The 24,053-nt window shown below is 47.7% G+C and overlaps 5 protein-coding genes across 5 annotated transcripts; 1 reads left to right on the top strand and 4 right to left on the bottom strand.

The window, feature by feature from the left end:
• Positions 1-8: 8 nt before the first annotated feature.
• BDBG_01740 (WW domain-containing protein) lies at positions 9-4,961 on the bottom strand. The gene is made up of 4 exons (XM_002627023.2): positions 4,545-4,961; positions 1,733-4,486; positions 1,051-1,657; positions 9-987 (listed from the first exon to the last, which is right to left on the bottom strand). Exons 2-4 carry the CDS (start codon positions 4,249-4,251, stop codon positions 418-420), a joined length of 3,696 nt encoding a protein of 1,231 aa, XP_002627069.1. The 5' UTR covers positions 4,252-4,486; positions 4,545-4,961; the 3' UTR covers positions 9-417.
• Positions 4,531-5,019, top strand: BDBG_01741 (uncharacterized protein; the record flags this gene model as incomplete). Its single annotated transcript, XM_002627024.1, has 1 exon — positions 4,531-5,019. One exon carries the CDS (start codon positions 4,531-4,533, stop codon positions 5,017-5,019), a length of 489 nt encoding a protein of 162 aa, XP_002627070.1.
• Positions 5,020-6,340: 1,321 nt separating this feature from the next.
• Positions 6,341-9,160, bottom strand: BDBG_01742 (uncharacterized protein; the record flags this gene model as incomplete). The annotated part of the gene is made up of 8 exons (XM_031720464.1): positions 6,341-6,760; positions 6,858-7,427; positions 7,498-7,680; positions 7,759-8,417; positions 8,504-8,624; positions 8,693-8,724; positions 8,871-8,884; positions 9,000-9,160. The coding sequence occupies 8 exons, from the start codon at positions 9,158-9,160 to the stop codon at positions 6,341-6,343; spliced, it is 2,160 nt and encodes a 719-aa protein (XP_031576660.1).
• Positions 9,161-12,036: 2,876 nt separating this feature from the next.
• Positions 12,037-17,851, bottom strand: BDBG_01744 (proteasome component; the record flags this gene model as incomplete). Its single annotated transcript, XM_031720465.1, has 4 exons — positions 12,037-12,449; positions 12,507-12,580; positions 12,640-12,848; positions 12,917-17,851. 4 exons carry the CDS (start codon positions 17,849-17,851, stop codon positions 12,037-12,039), a joined length of 5,631 nt encoding a protein of 1,876 aa, XP_031576661.1.
• A 276-nt stretch (positions 17,852-18,127) lies between these two features.
• Positions 18,128-23,745, bottom strand: BDBG_01745 (SNF2 family helicase/ATPase). Its single transcript, XM_002627028.2, has 7 exons — positions 23,717-23,745; positions 23,497-23,660; positions 23,227-23,409; positions 22,975-23,162; positions 19,686-22,884; positions 19,142-19,602; positions 18,128-19,071 (listed from the first exon to the last, which is right to left on the bottom strand). Exons 3-7 carry the CDS (start codon positions 23,258-23,260, stop codon positions 18,442-18,444), a joined length of 4,512 nt encoding a protein of 1,503 aa, XP_002627074.1. The 5' UTR covers positions 23,261-23,409; positions 23,497-23,660; positions 23,717-23,745; the 3' UTR covers positions 18,128-18,441.
• Between the last annotated feature and the right edge of the window lie 308 nt (positions 23,746-24,053).

Raw genomic sequence — 24,053 nt, forward strand, 5'->3', positions numbered from 1 at the left:
ATGATATTCTGGAATCTCTTCGAGTGATGTTGATCGCAACTGCGCATCTCACACGACCTAACTGTCTCGGTCATGTGACGTAATCCAAACTTTAACCAGGAGTAACATATGAAACCTGGAATCCGGCCAAGACTGCTAGATAATAAGATAAATAAATAGACGAATATTGATAAATACATATATATACGTATGTGGCTTAACACCCAAAATAATTGTCATCAAAAATGTCCGGAAATATCAACTCACAAAGAAAACAACAAGGAAAAATTGTTCGAATGCAAGCTAGGATGAGAAAATGCAACAGAAAACCTATACCTTCCCCCAAAAGAGTCCACATCTTCGCGCGAAAATCAAAATATATCTCCAAAAACAACCGTATATATAATCCATGTAGAATGCCATAGTCCGGCTAAGAGATTACCTCCCAAAGTCCAAACTTGGCACGATAACCGGTCCAAACTTGACAACATTCCCATAAGCACCTTCCCCTTGCACCAAGAAATCCACCGCAAGACTCAACTTAGGAAACGCGCCGGACGCCGACATCATCCCCGGCGTCGTCGGGCTCATCAGCCCATAATTTGACTGCACATTGTCTGGATCATATCCCACGATAGCCACGTAATTACGGCGGCCCATGAGTTTGCGGTGTTCGCGTGGTTGGCCCGTCACGTCCGTCTGGAAGATTTCCATCATGTCTTCCTTTGTGTCTGTGACGGCGCCCGGAGCGAGTCGTTTGCCGTTGGCAGGGATATAGAGTGGTTTGTTTCCTCCGTGTAGGAGTTTCATGACGTAAGATGGTGGTGGAGTGTTGACGACAGAGGAGGAGATTATTTGGTACATGGTCTTATGGTCGGTTGGGTGGGAGGGGTCGTGGACGAGGCCGGCGCCGCAGCAGTTTACTGCTCCAGAGAGGAAGGTCATCCGGATATTCTTCTGATGGGAGATCCCTTGGAGGGTGCGGATCAGATAGGTTCGTTCAAGATCCTGGGAGGGTCAAGTCAATAAATATGTCATCGTGTCGTGAGTTACTGAGGGTGAGAAATTTACCTTCGAGTCGTGAGTCCACTGATCCCGCAGCTCATCAAGAAGCTCGATTTCACCAAATGGGTTCAAGACGCTGCCCATCAGTCCAGACTTGCCAACAGCTCTCTTTACAGAGTTGAATCCAGAGCCCACGGCGTTCTTAGCACCTACGACACCAGCAACGGAGCTGGTCACTTTACCAAGAACATTGTAGGCTCCAGTAACGGCCTTTTTGCCAGTGGCTATGGTCTGCGCGAGGTGTTCCGTAGATTCCAACCGCGGGTAAATAGGCGGGACAGAAATCATCCAGATGCAATGTTGCACGCTTGGAGGAAGCATTGTAATCTTAGGGAAGATCCCCTGATAGGTAGGTCCCGCCATGACTTGATGGGGGTTCCTTTCTGAACGGCAATCAGGCCCTACCACAGCGACGGCGGGGCCCAGGAATTTGATAAAATGCCAGCCTGTTCCAGTTATAGTAAAAAGGTCCATATCGTCGTTCGCATGACGTAAAATCTCCAGTGTTGTATGGTGCTGGAAAAGGAGGTACATCTCGATTCCTATTCTGCCAATATTCTTGAACATATTCGAGAATTGCATGTGATCCGGGTATGAACCAAACCCGTCGAAGCTGAAAAAAGAAATTATGTCAGAAATCGTGGGGAAATTAAACTGCGTGATATATCGGATTGGGAGGAAAACATACATATCATGATCATCAACTTGCAATACGTGAGGGATCTGAGCATATGCTTCTCGCAGGTGCGGTTGATCAAAGTGACTTGTATAATAATGGAAATACGCATGTGTAGCATCCTCCTCATGGGCGGCGGTCCACACTGCGCTTTTCCTCTGCTCCTTGCCGCTGATAGTAAGCCATTGTTTGAGCGATGGGACCTCTTTCCAAATTCGGTCAGCGTTGATCTGACTTCCAAGTCCAAGGTGGACATGGAATCCGCCACACTCTGTATGCTTCTGCATAATGTCTTTCCACATGTATCCAGCGCCACCAAGGCGAGCCCTCTCATTCGCACTGACGCTAAGGGAGAAGTCATTTCCAGAAGTCGCTATGAAACGCCAGTTCGTCTCGTTCTGACCTGCGACGAGGAATTCATATCTCGTGCATCCAAGGTGCGAGGTGATCGCATATGTCCACTTCGCAGGGTACTCTTCCATTGTAAGATCGATATTGTATTTGTAAAACGTCCATCGCTGGTGTGTTGAAATCGAAAATCCCTTAAGTTGTCTCGGGTTTGGAGAGAGGTCTACGCTCTGATGAATATGGATCGTTGGTGGCTGGGGGCCATCAGTCACCAGTAGAATTGAGCCCAGCCAGAGTCCACGTTCCATATCCATGTTCGTATAGCGAAGATAAGGGCCGAAGTACACTCCATTGGTTGGCGCAACCTTATACAATTCGACACCGCTGGCGGGGGGTGGGCCGGTGAATCCCGTACTCATACTCATAACGCTGCCCTCATATCCGGGTGTCATGGGGAGACCCGGTGATCCTAGTGGATGCCCAAAGGTGGATAGTCCTGGCGATGCCAGTGGGTTAGGCCCAAACGTTGAAAGGCCCGGGGAAGCAATGGGGTGGCCGCCGAAAGTGCTTACTCCGGGTGACATTGGTTCATTTAGGTTAAGAGGAGTTGGCCCCTTTGGAAACTCCCATTGAGTAGATTGAGTGGGGAGGTGAATGTAATAGTATTGTCCGGAATTGGGATCCAGGTGTGCGATCCAGCCTTCTGGGAGAGGAGGAGGGGAAGCTGGGGAGGGTCCAGGAGGCGCGGGAGAGCCGTTAATGGGAGTGGGATGGACGCCAGGGTGTCCATTTTGGAGATTGGGTTGCGAAGCACCAGGATCCGCTTGTCTGGGATCATTGGCAAACGCTGGGTGGCCTTGGGTATTAGGAGCGGGAGGAGTGTGTGAATGTGGAGCCATGGTGGAAGGTGTCATAGCTCCAGTGCTCATCGGGTTCATTGAAAAGGGATGAGCACCAGCGACAAGGCCTTGCTTCTCATTCTGGAAACTATGGGGCGCAGAGCCACCAGGACCTGGCCCACCAAGGCTGGAGTATGCGGGAGGAGGAGAGGCAGTCATATTCAATCTCTGGAAATCTTCCTCCAGTGGATTATGGTTCTGAGTGTAGCCGGCAGGGTGGCCAGGGGGTGGATGGTTGTCTGCGCCTGAGGTCTGCGGAGGAGGTCCGGATGTGGGAACGGGCCCCTGGTATACGGTTGGAGGTCCATGCGGTTGAGTACCGGGAAGTTCCGTGGGAGTCCATGGTCTTGGAGTCGGGTTCTGAGGCTGGGCGAGGTGTGTTGTTTGTGTTTGGGGAGCAGCATACTGCTGGGCACGCTGTTGCGCGGCAACACTCTGCGCCTGTAGATTGCTGAGAGTCGATGTGCCTGCAATTCCCGCTGCAGCGTACCGGGACTCAATATCTGAGCGACCTGGAGGCACAATGGGGGTTTCTGGAGGTGGAGGAGAGCCGCGGTTTGCTTTGGTTGTTGAGGTCGAGGCGGTAGAGCCTAGTCGGTTAACCGAATGGGTTGGTTGTGGTGTTGTTAGGTTCGACGAGGTTGAAGACGACGCGTTACCCTGTGCAGTCCAGTATTGCTGGTGGAACTCGGGATACGGGTTCACCTCCGTAGAGGGCTTTCTCCGTTGCCCTGGCATGCCTCCGGTGTTGGCGCGTCCTCCCACTGGATGCTGCGGAGCTTTCTGGAACAATCCTTCTTTATCTGACGTTTGAAGTATTGGTGATTCCGGTAGGGGCTTTGGACCGGTAGTTCCTCTCCTCTCCGCTAGGCTCGACTGGGCTGTCTTCGAATCTCGTCTTTCCCGTGGCCGCAAAGAAGCAGGGATATCAGCGGGACTCGATCCTCCTGAACCGGAATGAAGAGGTGAGGAGGGTTTGGACGATTGTTTTACAGTGGAGGACGACTGATCACGGTCAGGGTAAGGCGGCCTAGAATTGGAGGGGCTAAAGGAATGCATATGAGGTGGCTTCGAACGGTCGTTAGGGTAGGGCAGGGGGTTATGCGGAGGAGGGCTCTGAGGAGGTGGGTTAAAAGCTGAAGGCTGGGTAGTATTGCCGGCAGTTGGGCCGGGGGACGGGGTATCCCGTTTAATAATCCTCAACGGGGAGACAGTTGGGGGGTCGCGGTCAGATGGAGAGGTGAGAAACATCTCGTCGTGTTGGTCCTTTCCATGGCGACTCATGGCGGGCGGACTGGCGCTGGTCGCAAGGAGGATAAAAGGTGTGTCTCAAAGCTCTAAGTAGCTATAGACTAGGCTCGAGAAGTAGCACAGAATGTTTATTTATAGCGATTTCGCACAGCGGAGATTTCTGCAGAATGCAGGTTGTTGCTGGCGCTTGGAGATGGTCTGAGGGGAAACGGAGCAAATGACCAGGGTAAGTGGGGTGGATGATGGTAGTTATGCGGGCTATCAGGACCTTGTAAGCGGTTTGCTAGATGCAGAACGTTGCATAGGCACGAGATGGAGATGTATACCAAGGGTTTCACAGGATATCAACCCAACAACAGGTTGGATATATATATTGTCCCATATCAAGGTAGAAAGAACACGGAAAGAGATGAAGGCGAAAGAAAGAAGAGAGGGAAAAAGAAGGGGAGGGCGAAGATGAAGAAATCGGAAGAAGTTGAGGAAGAGACGGAGGCTGATGGATGGTATGTGCTCCGTATGGTATGGGGGAATACGGCCTCCATACGAGACCGCGCGGGGCTGAGAGAGGCAGGCATTGGCAGCGCGAATAATACAGAAATGACGTCTCCAGTTACCGTTTCCGCCGCCACAATATTGGCCCTGGATATCTCCACCCCACCTGGTTCGAGATTTGGGCATCAACATTTCAGCGGGTTAGAATATCCTGCCACTGGAGATAAAGAAGGAAGAAAAATGATTAGCAGCAGTTCTTCGATTCGACATTCTATAATTACTAGAAAACGTCTTTCCCGTTGCTTCTAACCCCAATCGAAGCTTATCGGAGCCGACTGCGGCTGTTCCATGGTTGGGCTGGGCGGGGTGCCCGTGTGTACCGTATTATTGTCCTGACCGTACCTGACCGTACCTGAACTTACCTGAACTTACCTGACCTTACATCTCCAGCCAATCACGTGCTGCCATTGCTTGCTCAACGTCTCTCCTAAGCGCCAGGAGGAAACAAATGTGCGAGTTTGTGATAGCTGAAGTGGAACAACAACACCCGGCGCTTGTCAAGACGAGCAGTTGCGGGCCATCATTGGTTTGTTTCGTGGTCCAAGACATGATGCGGCGTCCTCTGCAGCGGGATCACACCCAGGCCCGCAGATTTCAGGGGTATATGTTGGGAAATATTGCTACCATCATCATTGCTATAGTATCATACCCTGAACCTATCATACCTACAGCTGGACATTGCAGGGGCTTTATGCAACCTTTGATCAGTTGTTTTCTATTATCAAGAGCTGCCAATGGCCTGCAAGCGCCTGGTTATGTTGGAACCTAACAAATAGTACGAGTTGAAGGACTTTTTGTGCTAGGACCTTCGATGGGACCAAGTTGGATGTTAGGGATGCGGGCTATTTCAACCACACAGCAGCAGGGTACTTTTTCCAACCGCCTACGGAGTACACAGGACATCTAACCACTATATATTTGAGGATTAGGTCCATAGTCCATCTATGAATCACTCCTCCCGAGGCAGGCAGCCGGATTCAAACTTTAGTCTCGCAGCCATACTAGCTTCCGCAGAAAGCCAGTGCATACGCTATAAGTTTGTAGAGGTTTTGATGGGGAATCAATTCATTTCCACTGGGGATGCCCTTATTGCCTTGAGCCTTTTCTTATTAGAGGCCAGGAAATCTTCGAGATCACATAGAAGGACACACTGTAAGCTATCTTACATGACATTAGGGTCTATGCAATATTGCTTGCGGCTAAATTAGTATATTTACACAGGGATTGGTATAACGGAGGGAAGCGGCAGTTTTGTACTGATGGGAATTGCGGCCTTATGAAGGAAAAAAAATGTAAAAATAAAAATAATAAAATAAAATAAAAATAAGAGCTGAACTAGACCACTATTTGGACTATTGGGGTGGTTAAGGGCGAAACGCAGAGAAAACTCCAACGCTGTAAATTGATTTAGAGATTGGGCAGTCAAAAGAGTTGGGTATAAGCTAGAATAGTAAAATGAATTCGGCGGATGAACGACGATGGGAACAAAGGGATGAGAGGAAATTGACAAGAGAATAAAACACAATCGTAAAAACAACAAGCCAGAAAATCTCATAATCCATCAGAAGATTCATAGCCCAAAATTCACCATCTGCAATCCCTGCTCAATCATAATCTCCACCCAGTCCACATCCAACGCATGCCCCTTGCGCATATATCCCTCCGTCTGCCTCTGATACACAATCTGCAGCACATGCCTCGTCGTCGTCACATTGCGGCCCACAGATTCATTCCCCTCAATGCTAGAAAGTAGATCTAGTGCGAGCATTTTCTGCGAGCTGGACGAGGACGCCACGCCCGCCATGAACAGCGGGAAGACTATGAAGCGCAAATCGAAGCGGCCTGCATGCACGATACTGGAGGCTACGTGGAGGACGGCAGTGGTACGTTGGGAGATTTCGAGCGCGGGCCCGCCGCCGGTTTCGATGCATTGGCCCGGCCACATGCTGGTGTAGGAGTAGATGAGACTGGCGTGGAAGAGGGTTGTGGACTGTTAATAAAGGAACGGGGACGTTAGTTGGCACTGTTGCGGCTCTAGATAAATTTTGTCTGTGGACGGGGGCGAGGGAAGTGGGGGGTTAACGGACATGTTGAAGCATCTCCTTCGATCGACTGGGTAGTAAATCCATTTGTTGCTCCAGGATGGATAAATTGGAAGTGACCCATAAATGTCGAAATGCTTGCTGGATTCGGAAAAGGCGCTTTTCCCTATCAGCGGGGATTTGCGGCGGAAATCCATGAGAGCTATTTGAACTTGTAGTATTCATCGCTGTTCCGTTTGCGTAGGTGCTCTGGGAGCGGAATTCCGATGCCAGCAGGCCTAGTCGTGCTGCTAGGACGAAGATGTCATGGTTAATCTGTAAGACGGTAGGAAGAATATCTCTTTCCTCAGGGTAGATGATGCTTGTCCCGTCCGGGCCAAGCGGGTAGAGGTGGAATGTTGGAGGCGGGATCATGTCGTTTTCCAAGACCGCTCCGATGAATTCTCCCGTTCCAGTGCCGCTAAATAACGCATATAAATCAATCGAGCAAACCCACCAGATAATAAAGGGAAATTTCTCTGTTTTGAAAAGTTCGTTTCGCATTAGGAATATTCGTAGCAGCCGCTCGAGATGATGGGACCAGAGGTTGGATCCTCCTGGTTCCGCTGCGGCTATCTGATATTTAACTTTAGAAAGCAGGTTCTCTTAGGTAGATGGGTAATAATGGGAGTGAATGGCGGGCTACCTCGTAAATCAGAAGTAAGAAATGGGTCAGGAATACTCCATCCGAGGAGAGATCCTGATGGCTGCGCATACTGGTTTGTAGGAAAGGTAGGGTTTGCTGATAGTGCTGTAGAGCAGCGATACTTTGGCCTTTCTCTTGATGGGACAAGCTTAAAGCAGAAACGGCCATCATGGCATGGAATAACTATGAGAGGAGAGTTAGTATGCTGGCTGGAGGACATCCAAACGAGGAAAAAGTACTTGATTCGACAGGTATATTTACCGGACGAAAAGTGGCAGCCTCCTGCTCGAAGATATCTGCTCCAGGGGCATTTCCAACGCCGTGGGGGGGGGATTCAGAACGAGTAGCTGTTTGCACGAGATGACTCCAGACCACTCTCCTAAAATGCAAAAGTAGCCTCGTATCCTCCCCATACTGTTCCGTAGTATCTATATAAGACTGACTAAATGTTTCCATAAAGTCCCGGATAGGAGCTTCATCAACCAATTCAGTCGAGGACTTGGAACCAGATGTACTCGACCTCGATGGTGAGGGCCTCATGCTACTTCTCCAGTGGCCAGGCGACGAGATTGGTATGGAATCTTCGAATTTCGAGAGAATCACTACATTCGGGTCACCCGTTTCTGTTAACGAAGAATTATGCCTATTGTGTCTTCTGTTTCTCTTCCCATTCCTAGCCTTGAGGGTATCATCCTTATCAGACCCAGAAGAACTCGACATAGACGTGTTATCTGTGGTGTCGGAATATTCAGGCAAAGCCGAGAAACTCTCCGGATTCACAATAACATGATAGGTACCGGGAGAATAAGCCTCTGCTTTCATTTCTCTCTCCAAGTCTGAGGTTAAGCACGCGAACGGGGGCAGCGTATCTCCTCCTATGGACGAGTTGGGGCTACTCGCGGTCAGAGTTGGTGATTTTGCTACCAGTAAGTTACTTATTAGCCGTATGAACGACTGCAAAATGAACTGTAAGATGTAGAAAACAGTGTGTAGCCGTAGAACATACGATCCCAGACTGCATTTCCAGCAGTGGAAACTGCTTGCATCCGCTGTTTGATTCTGGATGTATCGTCCCGAAACGCTAGCCTTGGGCTATAATCGCACTCATGTCCGAGTCTTGAGCATTGCTAGAGCGTGGTTTTAATATCTAGTCGCAAGAATTCGGTATCTCTCTATGCCGGGTTCAACAACTTACACCACAGGTAGGATGTCCTTCGTCACATTTTACTTAGGATAACAATCAGTAAACCGCTTCGTTGATATATAGCTCGATATATTTGACAAACACTCACCTTTGCGGCTCTTTGCAATGGAAAAACAATGTAGTTAGCAGCGAAATTCGGTAGTCACGGGTTGTGACAGGTTGATATAACTCACTCTACAGGTCCTGAACAGAGCATTAATGTTAGAAAGGTACAACAGGAGAAAGTATTTAGGTTGCACAGGTCATGTAGAGCTTTCACATGAGTAAATAGTATGTACAGCCAGGAGAATCAGCTTACCAGCAGCCAGTCCTCGATCTAGGCGGCAGGCGGACTCGAACAGGCATTTTCACCTTCTGCTCGTCCCTGTTCGCAAGCTTAACCCCCGACTCCGCCGATTTAACAACATCATCTTTCGGCGCAATAAGTGGCAAGTGCGCGACGTGCTTTGATGAAGGCATCGTTCGTCCGTCTGGCAGCACAGCAGACCAAAGGCATGGGATCAGCTCGCATATATGTACGCCGTTGTCCTGCTTAGTTGTTCCTTTTCCTTCTTATCTCATGTCCAGTCTTCCCTTGTTCCCTCTCTCCTTTGCTTCTTCTAGATACGAGGTCGTGTAGTCGAGTTGAGAAAGTTCAGGGCCTAGGCATAGCAATAACAACTGACTATCACAAAAATTTTTTGACAAGGGTACATATATCAATCAAAGGGACCCGTGAAGAGAACAATGGCGAGGCTAAACTGATAATAGAGTGGGCATCCCTGTATGTATCCGAATAGCTCACGAATTTGCTTCTCAAAATCACTCTAGGGGCCAGCAAATCGAACGGGCATCAGCCGAGATTGAGAGTATGTTGAGGATAATTCTGGGTCCACTTGATGTCAAGTAGCAACAGATCGCAACCATGAGCTTCAGGCATTGAAAAAGAGTGGAGGGCATATATGTATACGAGTAGATTAAGGAGTAACGGGTTTCGAATTAAAGCAAGGACGGTGAAAAATAAACTCCGGCAGGAATATGCATATGCGTATGCGTGCAAAAAAGCTCTGGCAGGAATAATTAAACAGAAACTCTCTTTGTTTCACAATATGAAAAGAAATACTAGGAGCTAGAAAGAGAATGATGAGTGAAATGTCCCGTATGAAGCTTTCAGTGGCGGATTCACAAAAAGTAGCCAAAATATATAACGTTACTCCTATGTAGCAAGCTGGACCAGAGCAGGGGCCTCTCGGATATATAGATAGAGAATGAAACGGTTTATATATAAATATAACATGCTTCTCGTGCATTTTTCAGGTTTCGAAGCTAGCGGCCGCGGGAACTAGGCAAAGCGAATACCAAGAGGAGGAATTGTAGAGAATGTAAGAAGCGGATGGAGCACGAAAAAGTTTTCATGGGGACGCACTATCAATAGGTCAGATCATTCATTATGATTTTAGGTTGAAAAAAAGTTGTGTGCAAGTCTGGATGCTTGCAGGTTTCCTGTCTTTTCTTTTTCCTTTTCCTTTTTTGATCAATGCAGGCCCTGGAGATCTTGTGCCAGGGGACCGGCGAGTTCAAGGAATTTGAAAAGCGCCAAAAACCCATGAATAAGCCCATTATAACTCCAGGATTTCCGTGTGTTTGACAGCGAGCCCATGAAAGGATAGCCATTGTCTGACATCTGATCGTCAAACAGAATGTTCTACTGCGGCGCTAGAAGGATTTCGAAGCATTTGGCGGGTGGGATAAAAATCAGGATCAAAAGAAATACATCAGAAATAGAACTGGGGGAGTGCGCACGGTTGTCAAAAATTTCGGGTGGCCTTAGCCTTTTGCGTCATCATCAACTGAGCAATTTGATCACCTCCTGGTGTTCCACCACCGGAATCACACGGTAGCGAGTGTGCTAAGGCTGGGATGCATGGGCTAAGGCATGCAGTCAGCATCGGGGCGCCCGACTAAAGAATCCCGTTGGGCCGCTGGGATGCCGGGGAAGAGAGTGGAAAGGATATGACCGTATGACGGGCCTCATTGTGGAACCAGCAAAGCCGGAGCCTCCAGCACCCACTGGCAGCCAGCAGTGGGTTGCCCAATAAGAAGCGCTATCTCGTCGGCTGGATTGACCAAAATCCCACGCTGAATGGGCTTCTGGATTCCTTCTAGAAGAATTGGTCCCCGCAGCCAGATGCAGCGTGTTTTTCTTTTTCTTTTTTCTTTTTCTTTCGCTTTTCTTCTCTCCCGCTTTTGCACCTTGGCTGTATGCACAGAGCAACATTGGGCTTGCATGAATGGCATGGTTGGACTTAGCGGCAAACCATTGTTTGTTTGCGGCTGGCAGGAGTTTCTCGAATTTTCTCATAAGCCTCATAGGGCGGGTTTCTTGGGCTCTCGATCGAAATCCGATTCATCTTCATTGATATATATAACTAATAATTGAAATGTGGCTCATGGCTGCTACTCCGGCAGCAATCACATCTTCACGTCGTGCATGGAAATGTTGTTGATATGCAGAGGACGGGAGAAGAATCCCTCTAGGGATAATCATTTGAAATTATCCGTTATTCTATTGGCAGCTGACCCCGAAAGTCTCATAGAAACTATGACAAAACGAGACGTCCGGATAATATATTATATAATAATAATCATTCTTAAGATTGAGGTGGAAAGCAGCAGCAAATAAACTTGCATTCGACCTATTGAGGAATATTTGGCATCCCTGATTATATTCTTCGTGTACAGAACTGCACACCCACTAGGAGACAAATGACGTGAGCCTGCAGGAGCTCGCTGATCCTTGTGACGACGTGTCGTAGCAATGCTAGGGAAAGGGAAAATATTGCTCCGAATTGACATGTGCTTTTGCTGCACAGGTCTCACGCACGACGATGCAACTTCAGGGTCACATGTGTGCTTCGGGCTTCTGGCAAATGCAACTGGTTTATCGCATCAGCCCTATTCAAAGTCTGTTTGCTCTTTGCAGATCCTCGTTTACAGTTGTCAGCCCACCACAAATTTAACCGGCCCAGCGGGCCATGGCGCACCGATAGGCCAGATGCTTCTCTAGCCTTGTTGCCGGTTGGGAACAGGTGGAGGGACGATGTAAATAATAATCATGATAATAATAATAAAAATAAAATGAGACATGCAAAAAGGCCGAAAAGCCCGACGCCCGGCGCAATTTCATGTGACAAACAATAGTATTTCTGTCCCATTTGAAAGAGTAGCGTCAATCTCACTGCGGGGACCTCGTCCGGGGTTCGGTCCTTTCCGCCGTTTCATGACCACGAAGGTCGAGCCATCCCGGCAATCCAAATCGATTTTCGGTCATTTAGCAAGCTAGATGGAAAGCTTTATTACAAGATCTCCTCCAAGACTTGGAAGAGGACCGCTTGGACCGGCCCAGACCGCTCCGTTGCGAGCCACTCTTTAACTTGCTGGCGGTGCTCGTCGGGCATTTTAATCTTGGTTGTGTTGCACAGGTGTGTGTATGCAAGCGCGGCTTGTGCTCGACTATGCCTCGTTTTTTCTACGGATAGCTCGAGATCCCGGAATAGAAGTTGATCGCCGAGAGAGAGTAATGCAGTGCGGAAGTCGCTGTTTAACTCTCCATTGGATAGTTCAGAGTCGGGTTTTGAAACTTCTGCCCCAAGTTTTTCGAATGCGGATTTTAGCCCGCTGTACATGATGCCATATATGGCCTTACCACCATAAGTGACAGCCTTGCCGACGACCAGGGGTATTTGAGATATATGACCGGTCAGTGCTGCTGTCCAGGAATTAGCAACGAGTGACGTTCTTTTTGGATCCATAATATTTCGCATACCTAAGAAAGAAATTGAGGGATTAAGGCAGCTGAAAATGCACTCGACGCTAGCTGCGAGCGTTTGCCCTTCAACCCTGGAAACAAAAATTAGATTCAACAAAATACGCGTGTTCTGCTGGCTCATTTGACTCACTTTGAAGCCTTGACTACGTCGGCTGCTGCATCTACCTCCATTTTTTCTTTCGAATCATCGACTAGCTCCTCGACCACCTGAGAAACAATTTTCATTGCATCAGGCATGAGATCCAAATCATCTCGGTCTTTGGCAAATTCAGCGAGAGATTTGAGCGCATGAGGTTTGTATGCAGGATTGTTGCGCCTGGCTTCTCTCACTACAATAACCTGCATCGTGACAGTTAGATTACATTTAAGAGGCCCAACAAAAAATAAGATCGAAGGACTGGACTAACCTTCATTTGCTCACGGATATCGCTATTCTGCGCACACAGAGCTTTGGATTTGCGAGAAAATTTGACAAACCCTTCCAGTACCGTTTCCTTTCCTTCCCAAGTCTTTCCTGCAACCGCCTTTTCGATAGCTGGCCAAATGCGCTGTGCAGCGCCAAGATCAATGTTGTCATCTAATGATGAAGCCACTTTTGCAACGGCAAGAGCAGACGTGTGTTTAATGGCCCACCGCGGTGAGTCTAGATTGTTAGATACAATATCAAGTATCTCTTGAAGATACAATGATACAGCTCGCGAGCCGCTGACATTGTCGTTCCATGTTTTTAAAAATAGTTCCCTAACTTGTTCCTCTGTATCATGCATACCCACAAAGATGAAAGGGAGAAAAGCCGCCGAACACGCCGCGACACGGTCGTTCGCAAGTTTGGAGATGGAGTTTAAGATTTCACCGGAGATGACACGGTGAGACGTTTCTTCGGCCCCAAAGTAGAGCGATTTCGCAAACTCGATAGTTTTAAGCATCTGGTCATCCGTCGCCAATCGCATGAGATATCCTATTGTGGAACTGTATGAGGCGCTGATGGTATCATTCCGATCAAGGACATGTTTCCGCATAAGTTGGACGAAACGATCGGCGTGGGGGCGGAAGAGAAAGGTTTTGGAACTGAGAATAACAAGGACGCGGCTGACACCAACCTTCGAAGGTAGGCCAATTGCCGATCGTAAAACGTCTTCTAGCTTGTTCGCAACTTCTTTCATGCTTTCATCATCAAGAGACTCGAGAAGGGATAGCTCGATGGCTTCCATCATTGGAGACGTACGAATTGCTGACAATCTCATTTTATCAATATCCTGCCCGGTCAAGCCATACTTGTCGGCGTTGAGGTGGATATAATTGACAGCTTGAGGCTCAAGCGAGCTCAAAGAAGCAAGGAATCTCTCCAGTATCTGAGGTACAAACAGGCGGAGTGTTTTCCCAGGGCTTTTCTTGATGATCTTCGTTAAGGTTGTAATTGCATAACCTTGTACTTCTTCCGCTGCAGACTCCATACCCTCATGGCTGAGCAAAAAGGGAATGATATGATTTAACATGACCCTGGCCCTCTTCGAATCAGCATCTCCAGCCTCCAGGGATCGGACAACAATATTCGTTAGAACTTGACATAGTCTGAGTGCCGCCTGGCGGACAGTGGCCTTAATATCGTCTAGAAGCTTGAATGCTTTGGTTAGGATATCACCAAGATATTTATCGTACTTTTCAGTAGGCCGCCCTTGGATAAGGTCACCAATTGCCGCACAGCTCGCTTGGCGCACTCTCCACTCTTTTCCAGTCATGATACTTTTAAGCAGGTCATCCATAATAGCGTCAAAATTCGCCTCAATCACAGAGTTCGAATCTTTGACCAGGGCGTTCCAAATATCATTCATCGAGCGTTGCACATTAGGATTCGGATCAAATCTGTACCGATACAGCTTGGGGAACAGTTTAGGATTTTGTGCGAGGTATCCGTTGACGCTTGAGTCTGAGAGCACGTTGCTCAATCCGAACCTGCCAAACGCCGCACGGCTTGACCAAATTGCATTATTTGAAGCAAGTGACATGAAGCGATAAACAAGACTTGGGTCTCCGACTTCAGACGCCAGGCCAACAATATCTTTGTAAGTGGTGACGGATCCCTCGCCAGTGGGTAATGCGCCGGGCTCGAAAAGTTCCGTGTCTGTGGAAATTTTCCCACCTCCGAGATTCGAGCCTTCCATTGTAAAGGATCGCACGAGATCGCGTACCAAGTCATCTTTAAGGTCCTGACTGCCCATCTCGTATACCAGACTCAAGCCTCTAGAGCCGGTTTCCTGCACAACTTCATCTCTGTCTGACAAGAGCCATACAAAGGTAGCTTGGCACTTCCTTAAACGATCTTGCACTTCCGAAAAGTGTCCACAGTATTGGATTAAGCAGAGAAGCCAGATGACAGATGCCTTTCTCAGCGATGGCTTCGAGGCCTTGCAATCGATGATGATCTTGTCAAGCATTCCCGAAAGGATATGTGAGGGTATGTCAGACTTTGGCCAAGGTGCGTCCACGTCAAAGACTGTAATTAATGACTTTGACGACCAACCAACTGCAACAGTACATAACGCTTCTCCAACAGAAAATTGCACCTCTGGCCGCTTAACTTCATGAAGCTCATAGAGAGACTTTAGTAAGTGTTTGAACGGGGATCCTTCGGTGTCGTCCTTAGGAAGTACCAGCGACAGACGTCCCAAAGTCAATATTGCTGTATCTTTTTCTTTCTTCGCTTCTTCCGATAGCTTACATATCACTTTTTTCACAGCCTCGTCGCAGTTATCTCCAGGGAAAGATGTGGGGGATAAAATGGATGCAAGACTCAGTTGTCCGATAGTCACATGGGAAGCCTCTCTGAGGGCTAGATCTCTAGAGTTGTTCAAGATATCAAACGTGGACTCCAAAAGCCTTCGGATTTGATTTTCAGAGATCAAATTTAGTCGCCCTCGAAAGGAAGCGCGGGTGGAAAGATGTGTTAACGCCAGTAGTGCACCTCTGCACTTATTGATACCTTGACCGACCGCAGTTTTCCAATTCTCAATTAAAACGATAAATGACTCAAACATCTGCAGCAGCCGAGAGGTAGGATAGTCCGTGTGAGAGGCCAAAATTCCGAACGCCTGTGTTGCTATATCCTGATTCGTGACGTTGTTTGAAAATATCGGATCCCTAAGCGATGAGGCGTGAATTGCAATAGAAGCCAGAAGGTCATTGGATGCGAGAGCGCAGATTTCGACAAAATGAACACCACAGCGGCCTAATCCCTGGCCCTGCTTCCAAAGGAGACCAGCTAGGGAAGCCTTCAGGAACCCAAGGGTCGGCACACGATCGCATTGTTCGAGATATGCTTTAAGGCTAGCCCTTGCATCTTCCTTCGTTGAGATTGCCGCGTCAAGGCGGTGTTCCCAATCCGGTTCGACACTCAAGGGGGAGCCAGAATATTGGAACGATTCACAGAGGAGAATATTGCGAATAAATGCAATAGTCGGTGCAAATGAATTAACATAGGCGCTAGAAAATCTGGTGGGAAGAGAAACGTTCCCGTCATCCATTTCGATATCATCGCTAGTCGGGTCGCCAAATAAAGAGCTTACTAATTCGGCAAACTTAGGAAACCGGTACCGAGGATGAACATCAGCGTCCATGGCAGTTGAAGTTATCCGGCTTCCATCTCTGGGAGGATTAAGCATCCGATACCAGTATGGGTCAAGGCCTTTCTGGCCTTCCTCTATGATTTCAGATCTCCCACCGGACTCCCCGCCAATAGCCATAAGATCTATCCAGCGCGCCTGCACCTCCCAATACGGCAAGCACCGATTCGCAAACCGCACGGCAGCAAACCTCGTACTTCGGACGATGTGAAATCCTGTATCGCGGTCTTCCGTACCGGGCTTGGCGTGCATATGGTGAATTAAAAGCGGACGGATTTCATTTTGAAGATGTTCGTCTGCATTATTCGCGAGAGCGTTGAGGATACTCCCCAGAGCTTGCTCGATACTTACGAATATCTGTGCACTTGAAGTGTCAGAACTCAGGGAAGTGAATAGCCACCTGAGTAGATCAAGATCGAATATCCGTTCATCGTCATCCTGTGAAGCTCGATCGATTTTCGGAGCTAGTACGCCAATAGTTTCATACGCAAGACTTCGAAGACTAAGTTCGGCAGGACTCAACTTCTGCGCGCTAGCGCCAGGGTCAGGCCAGCCTTGGTAGGAAATATATTCTCTTAAACCCTGGATGGCGCGAGGCGCGACGACATTTAAATCTGCAGAAGAGCCCATGCGCGCAATCCACGTCACAAAGACAAATATCTGGCTCCGAAGCTTAGATGCTTCAAGGCCCTTGGCAGTGCTTTCATTATTTGAGAACAGCCCTTCATCGAGAAGCTGATTAATCCTCTCAGGCTGGGTGGTAGCCTTGACTGATTTACTTAGAAATCCAAGGATTTTAGCTTGTAAAGCTGGTCGCGCTGGTAGGGCACCATCGGGGTCTTTCGTTCCAAAGTAGAGAGTAAACAATTCATCAACAACTTCCGCGTTTTCCAAGTCTGCACGGAAACGCTTTAGTATATCTTCCCCAACGTCCGAAAGGCGACTATTAGGATCAGCAGAAGCAATAACAGCGGCAAGGAAGCGTTCAGAATCTGTAAAAGCCCCACTGGCCAAAAACTTCGCTGCGGCAACCTTGGTTTCGATCAAGTTAAGGCCACCAGCTGCCGAAGGATTCCAAGTATCGTCAGGTGATGCATCTCTGTTCACAAATCTATACTCTGAAGGGGTAAGACCGGGGCATCTCGTCGCATCTTTTCCAGCGGGTAGTAAAAGAAAAACTTTTGCAAACCATTTTGCCAGGAAAGTGGCATCTTCATCTGATATACCTAGTTTCGCTCTTAGAGCCAAATCATCTTCACTGCCTCTCTGTGGCAACTTCAGCAACGGTAACAATCTCAACAATAAATTGAAAACGACAGAGCCATGCGATGAAGCAGAGATTGAACCTCCGATTCCTGCAATCCCCTGGATTAAAGCTGGTATGAGTTCGATACGCTCACTGGCGGGAATTCGATCAAGGCCCTGCTTGATATATATAAGGTCAAAATGTCTGACCAGCGGCGCTTTAACTTCTTTAAACTGTTTCAGCAGTGCTGCGACAGGGAGGGTGATTGACACTGGTCGTATTCGAGTGTTGATATGCTGGCAGACAGCAATGACTTTGTTGCGCACTGCAAGGCTTTCGGAAGCTAGCTTTAGGAGTAGTGGGGCAAGGTATGTCTGGAGAAGAGATTGCAGCTTGGAATCACTGTCTGCTAGGGCAATTCTAAGCTCGACTTTTGATATAAGACTTAGTTCTCGGGCTTCGTCTGGGTTAGACATGACGAAATTCGCTTGAGTATCAATAGACGAGTGGATAGGTAGAGAGTGGCGTGATATTATTTTATCATGAATGAGGACGTAAAAACGAGAGTTCGAACACAACCTAAGTAATAAAGGGAAAAATCGCGATTTAAACTAATAAGTCTGGTCGTAGGGCAGTGGTGGTGGCGTGTACATGTATGTATGTACAGACAGACGTTGGCCCAGATGAGATGTTCCTTGTCTGTGATGGATTGTTAGTGCACGAGGAACATGATTGGTCAGCAGGAACAGGCGCCAAGACCTTATGCGCAAATAGGACTAGTGTCAGATTAGGGCTGAATAAGACCAGTCTATATAAGTACGTTAATCGAACAAGAAACGATGATGGTAAATGCAATACACATTGTCGCGAATGCAAATATCTATAAGGGTCGTCAAAGGAGTAGAAATATATAAATGTATGACATAAGGTGGGCTAGATGCAAAAGCTAAAAGAAAAAAGAAAAAACTAAAAAAAAATTTTGCACTATATTCTGGGCCACGGATTGCGAGTTCTCTGGTATCGTTATAGAACTGGAACTCGACAAATAAACATTGAGACTTCATATTTACAACACAGCACTGGCATCGCCGCTCGCCAGAACTTCTCCATTACCACCATCCCCAGCATCCGCAATCCTCTCCTCCGCCGCTTCAGCCCTCAAAAGCCGATCAACATCATTCCGCATAGCCTCCACATTCCCTCCATCCACCATCGATTTCGCCCTCCTACTCGTCTTAGCAAAGAGACACTGCCACAAATCACCCTCAGGAACTCGCTCCCCTTCAGCCGCCGTGCCCGCCATCAGATTCCCCAGCTTCGCATCCTGCAGTTCCAGAGAGTTCGCAGCCTCAATGACTGTCTCTATACACGCACCTCCATCTCCATTTTCTTCGCCTCCCGAAACGCTCATCTCCAAATCCTCCCCCCGGAATTTCTCCCCATCCTGCTTGCGCTTTTGGGCAATATGAGCCAGGCGCCGTGACACGGAAATATCATAGATACATTCCTCGACAGAATCAGACACGAGATACATCCAAACTGTCGTTTCGCGATGTTGCCCGATACGATGAACACGCGCGATGGCCTGCAGCTCAATCGCAGTATTGATTAAGGGCTCACAGAGGAAAACATGAGTGGCGTTAATAAGGTTTAGCCCGGAGGCATGAGCCTTCGCGTGGAGGAGAAAGCACTCGATCTGCCGCATAAAGGAGTTAGAACAGAGCATCAAATCATTAGATATAAAATAAAACGAAGATTCCTCTTACTGAAGGGTCACTTTTAAACCTCTCAACCCCATCATGGCTGTCAATACTACTAAATCCAATTTTGAAATGCGAAAAGGCGCGCGCGAGAATCCCCAGGAAAGGCTTATACTGCGAGAAGACAATGGATTTCGCACCAGGATCATGTTGCCGTAACCAAATCAGATGTCGACCTAGGGTATCAATTTTGGTTCCAAATGAGCCTTCAACGTCAATATTTCTGATCTCCTTCAACACCCCTGAACTAATATCCGAATATATCGAATTCTTGAGAGAATGGTCAGACCCGATGTGTGCAGCAGCCGCCCTTTCTTCCTGCGCAACTATTTCCGTAGGCTTGTATGTAATTTGATGGAAATCGTTGGATTTCAGGCGTATTTTGCACATAGGACAAGTTCGATGTTGGCGCCACCAGAACCGGAGGCAGTCCTTGCAGTATTTGTGACCACATACGGTCAATACACCTGGGTATTGAAAAATAAATTAGCCAAGGTACACACAACACACAACATGCGGATAACGTAGATGGGTGTGGGGAAGATTTCACCGATTTCAAACGTCGACTGGCAGATGACACATATTCTTGCTGACTCTTCAGCCCCAGACTCGTCTCGAAGGTGTATAAGATACCGATATTTAGACCTGAGTGCTGATATTCTCTCCTCAATTTTGTGTTCCGCCATGAGACTGCGGTCAAAAAGTGCAATATCAAGCGGCTTCCCTCTGCTCTCTTCATCGTAAGGCGCGACAGTATCTGAGATTTGCTGCAGTTGCCTATAATATTCCAAACGCCGATTCATCACGTTGTGGAAAAGCTGCACCTCCTTCTCCAAATCCGACAAAACCTTTGATTGCTCCGACGAAATTTGGCTCGAATCTTGTAGGATTCGATTTACTATGCCAAGTTCAGCTCGTGCTCGGGTACTACCCCGAGCTTCCTGCCATTCGAGGGACACTGCAAGGCCCCGCAATTCGGTAAGGATACCGCGAAGCGACCCAAGCTCATCGGAGGGCTTCAGGCATTCGCGTGTTTTCATGAATGAGATGTAAAGTTTAGGCGATGGGCCCTTTCCATCATTTGCCCGTGCTAACCCTTTCTTGACGTCGTATTCGATCAAAGTGTTTTTTTGACCCGTGATAGCGTCATGATAGTCAGCGAATAGGGCGCGCAACCCTTCCATGTAAACGTACATCTCATCCTGATGTTGAGTTGAAGATTCGTACTCGTCACCCTCCAACTTGGCATTATTGTCTTCCTCATCCACCAGTTGCTCCAAAAGTAGCTTAAGAGAATGTGTGCGCCACTCAATGAACTGCTGTGTAAGTTTATTTATAGCCTCGCAAAGGTCTTCGAGTTTATCTAGAAGTCGCCCACTCTCCATGCCACTAATATCCAGCCTTGGTGACATCTTGGGGATTTTTACAAGACCTTTGCTACTGACGTTCGCCTGTATCTGTCGGATAGATCGACTGACCCTTTGATCTGTCTCCGCCAGCATCTCCTTTCGAATAAGCTTTGCCGCCTCGTAGTTCTCCACCTCGAGCTTTTCAAGAGCGAAGAACTCTTCCGAGTCAGGAGTTGTGAGCTCTGTATTAGTTTTGATCTGGTAATACGCATTTGCAATGAAAAATTTGCAAATATGCTGAATTTCCAAGGCGCTCCGGAGACGGCCACGATAAGTCGTCAATCTGGTATTTTTTTCCCCTTTCCCTTCCTCAACATCATCCTCGTCATCTGATGAATTTTGCACAACTTCCGACACTGCGCTTTGCTCTTTCTTACGTTCAATTTCGAGCTGAACTCGAGAATCCCTAACGTTAGCCTCTGCTAGCGCCAAAGCCGCTTGCCATAACTCCAAAGCCTCCTTTGGTTGGCCAGCATTCTCCAGCAGCTGGCCGCGGCGAATTTGAGACAGGAGGAGTGAGCGTTCTTCTGCACGGATTCGAAGTTCATTCTGGTCAATCATTACCTCCAGAACCTCAGCGACCGAGCGAAGTGGACCACTGCTCATTCCAAAAGCCTTGCGGCCGGCACCACCAACTTCTGGATGGAGACAAGCCTGGCGAAGCCTTGTTAGCCAGCGCCTCATCGTTTCAATGGTAGATTTCGAATTGGGGTCCCAATCTCCAGTGCGCGGAGCTCCTAACGCGTCGACTCCGCACTCTTCGCACATTTGCTCAAAAAGCTGATCGTAATGTTGTTCTTCCACTGCTGTGAATGGAATAGTTATAACGATACGTTTCTGACGAGGCAAGTTCAATTCATCGCGTATCATATCCTTATTATGGCGCAGGACAATGCGGCCAATAATTTCTTTAAAAAGGGGTTTATGGATCTCGTACAGCCGAACCCAGGCATCCAACCAATCACATAATGGGTGAATGCGTAAAAATGAGAGTAGACCAAGCAAATCGTTCATATCTTTTCGAAGTGGTGTGCCTGTCACTGCCCAAGCGTTGTGCCGCGGAATAAGCCTAGCCACCCTTGCAGCATGGCTTACCCCCGTTTCAATCATTTGAGCTTCGTCAATACAAACTCTCCACCAAGAAATTTTAACCAGAGGAGATTTTCTTGGAATCACTTTTTTCTCACTGCGTAGTGAACGATCGGGCGGATCCTCGGCGTAATGTATTTCTCTCTGTAGGACATTGTAGGTCGTGAGAACCACGTCACAGGAGGCTAGTTTTTCCACTAATTGCTCATAGCTCTTTTTTGTGCGGTTAATACCTTCATAATATGTACATCGAAGATGTGGAGCGTGGGATGAGATTTCCTGTTTCCATTGGTCAAGGATAGTACTTGGAGTGATTATCAAGGTTGCACCTGATTCTGTAAGAACGGGCCATTGTCGTAGAATTGGTAGCCCTGCCTCAGGAGCAGGCCTTCGGTGCAGGGAGATCAGTGTGATCATTTCCACAGTCTTGCCAAGTCCCATTTCTTCTGCAAGAATACCGCCTTTCAGCGTCTTAGTGCTACTCAACCCTTTAAGGTCGGAGGTCAAAACCCAAAAAAGATGGCTCATATAACAGATGTGTCCATCCGCATCTTTAATCTGAGAAAAGGAGTCGGGGAGATTAGAGCCCGGGGGAAGCGGCCGTTCTCGGGTTCTGCCGTCCGGAAGAAGCTCTACACCCTCTCTCTGGAGTAGCCACTGAACTGCTCTCCGCTGGAAAGGGAAAAGTTGACATTCAATGAAGTCTGCTAGGGCGCTTGGCGGCAAATCCAGATTTTTGGGAGGAACGTGAACACTGTCATAAAATTCGCTAGGAGTCCAGGTACTTTCTTTTATACGCCGCTGCCGCCAATCGTTCCGACGGAAGGGTTGTGAAGGATGCTCCTGCAGCGCTCCCGGTAAATATGTTGAGAATGCTGCATTCTGCCACACGCCTCTTTTGCCTAACTTTAAGGTGTCTTTCCAGAAAACCTTTGTCTCCAGGATAAATGAACGCTGGTCGTCTTCAACCCTCCGCAGCGTAGACATTGAGAGCGCAGTCGGGGATGAGCGCGTCCGATAGATTGAAGGGAGATTCATTGGGATAAGAAGGTCATGATTCCCTGTGTGAAAATCAAGGATTTCTTGAAGTATGACATCCGAGCTACTGGTTTCAAGCTCGATCTTATATTGTTTCACATGTGGCTGAGTGGATGCCATACGATACCATTTCGAGATTAGAACTTTGATCTGAGTGCCATCTTCATAATCCGAAGAGATGGCATGGATATCAAGTGCCGGAGAGGAGAATGTCTGGGCCAGAAAATAAAATAGGCGACAAAGGAGTCAGACTCTGCAGTCCCTTTCCTCGAGGGTATTATTACTTGATGATGAAACACTTACAATCTTCAACTCTATATGCGCCAGAGTCAAATACTCTGGAAACATAGACGCCGCAATGTCTTGAGCGGCAGTGTTTTGAGAATCCCATATCCCCGTATTCAACTTCCGTCGTTTCCCTGGAGTACCTTGGGTTGAGCCTGACTCCTTCAGCTTCGAGAAACACGCCTGAAGAGTGTTGGGCACAGGGCCTACAACAGGGGGTCGCACCGTTAGCTCCCGTCAAGAAGCCATATATTAGTGATTAAAACGTACCTGACGCGAAGGCCACATCTTTAAGAATAGACATGTAGAAATAGTCCCCTCAGGGCCTCCCTTCTTGCTGTCTTCCCAATTGTAGATGAACTGGCGGCGAGAAGACAGGCAGCAGTTCGCAGAAGCTAGGTATCTTATCGCAATGTCACGTGGCGATGAGCAGAACGATTTCTAGCTCGAATCCTGAGGATCAGTTCCTTGTATTAGCAATATTCATGACACAGCTAGATTCTTCCTTACATAGGAATTGTTCATAAACATGTAACTTACTTTACATGATGTGGCTCGAATGATTTCTAAACAGAAACAACAGCGTGGTACGATTTTGTCTTGGAATGAGCGAGGTCTGCCAAACTATGCCAAATTGATGGACTGGCAACCGAGCCATGATCGAGAGAGTAATAAATTGGATTTGGTACACATATTATATTTCTCTAATATTTTGTTTAGTAACTTAACTAACTTATTCCTAACGAATACGTACACGTACAAACCGTGGTGCAAAAGGTTCGGTCCGTGAAATGTACTGTATAACTAGAGGTTATGCGTAGATGCAACTTGCTCACATTCCCAACAAACCTATATCCTAATATCCGTAAGAGCGCTGCCCTGAGAATTAATAAACTCTTGTGTTTCCCACTACATTCTAGAATAATAAAGAGTTTATGTTCCATTCCTTTCTAATCCAGAATCCTAAGTTAGACCCGCACGGTTGTTACATGTACATACATACACGTCGTTCTCGAAACGATTATCCGTCCGGCTATTTGGACGCGGCAACTTCGGCAATGGTGTAGGACTGCCGATTGTTTATTTTCATGTTTTAA

This window comes from Blastomyces gilchristii, assembly GCF_000003855.2.
Source record: "Blastomyces gilchristii SLH14081 genomic scaffold supercont1.3, whole genome shotgun sequence".
Classification (NCBI taxonomy): domain Eukaryota; kingdom Fungi; phylum Ascomycota; class Eurotiomycetes; order Onygenales; family Ajellomycetaceae; genus Blastomyces; species Blastomyces gilchristii.

What these genes read in the sequence shown, in the direction of transcription:
- BDBG_01740 (XM_002627023.2), bottom strand. Translation starts at nt 4,251, where the DNA reads ATGAGTCGCCATGGAAAGGACCAACACGACGAGATGTTTCTCACCTCT. An exon ending in CAAGTTGATGATCATGATAT is followed by an intron (nt 1,658 to 1,732) that starts GTATGTTTTCCT and finishes TTCTTTTTTCAG; the next exon opens with CTTCGACGGGTTTGGTTCAT. An exon ending in AGTGGACTCACGACTCGAAG is followed by an intron (nt 988 to 1,050) that starts GTAAATTTCTCA and finishes TGACCCTCCCAG; the next exon opens with GATCTTGAACGAACCTATCT.
- BDBG_01745 (XM_002627028.2), bottom strand. Translation starts at nt 23,260, where the DNA reads ATGTCTATTCTTAAAGATGTGGCCTTCGCGTCAG. An exon ending in AGATGTGGCCTTCGCGTCAG is followed by an intron (nt 23,163 to 23,226) that starts GTACGTTTTAAT and finishes CCCCTGTTGTAG; the next exon opens with GCCCTGTGCCCAACACTCTT. An exon ending in CCAGTCGACGTTTGAAATCG is followed by an intron (nt 19,603 to 19,685) that starts GTGAAATCTTCC and finishes TTCAATACCCAG; the next exon opens with GTGTATTGACCGTATGTGGT.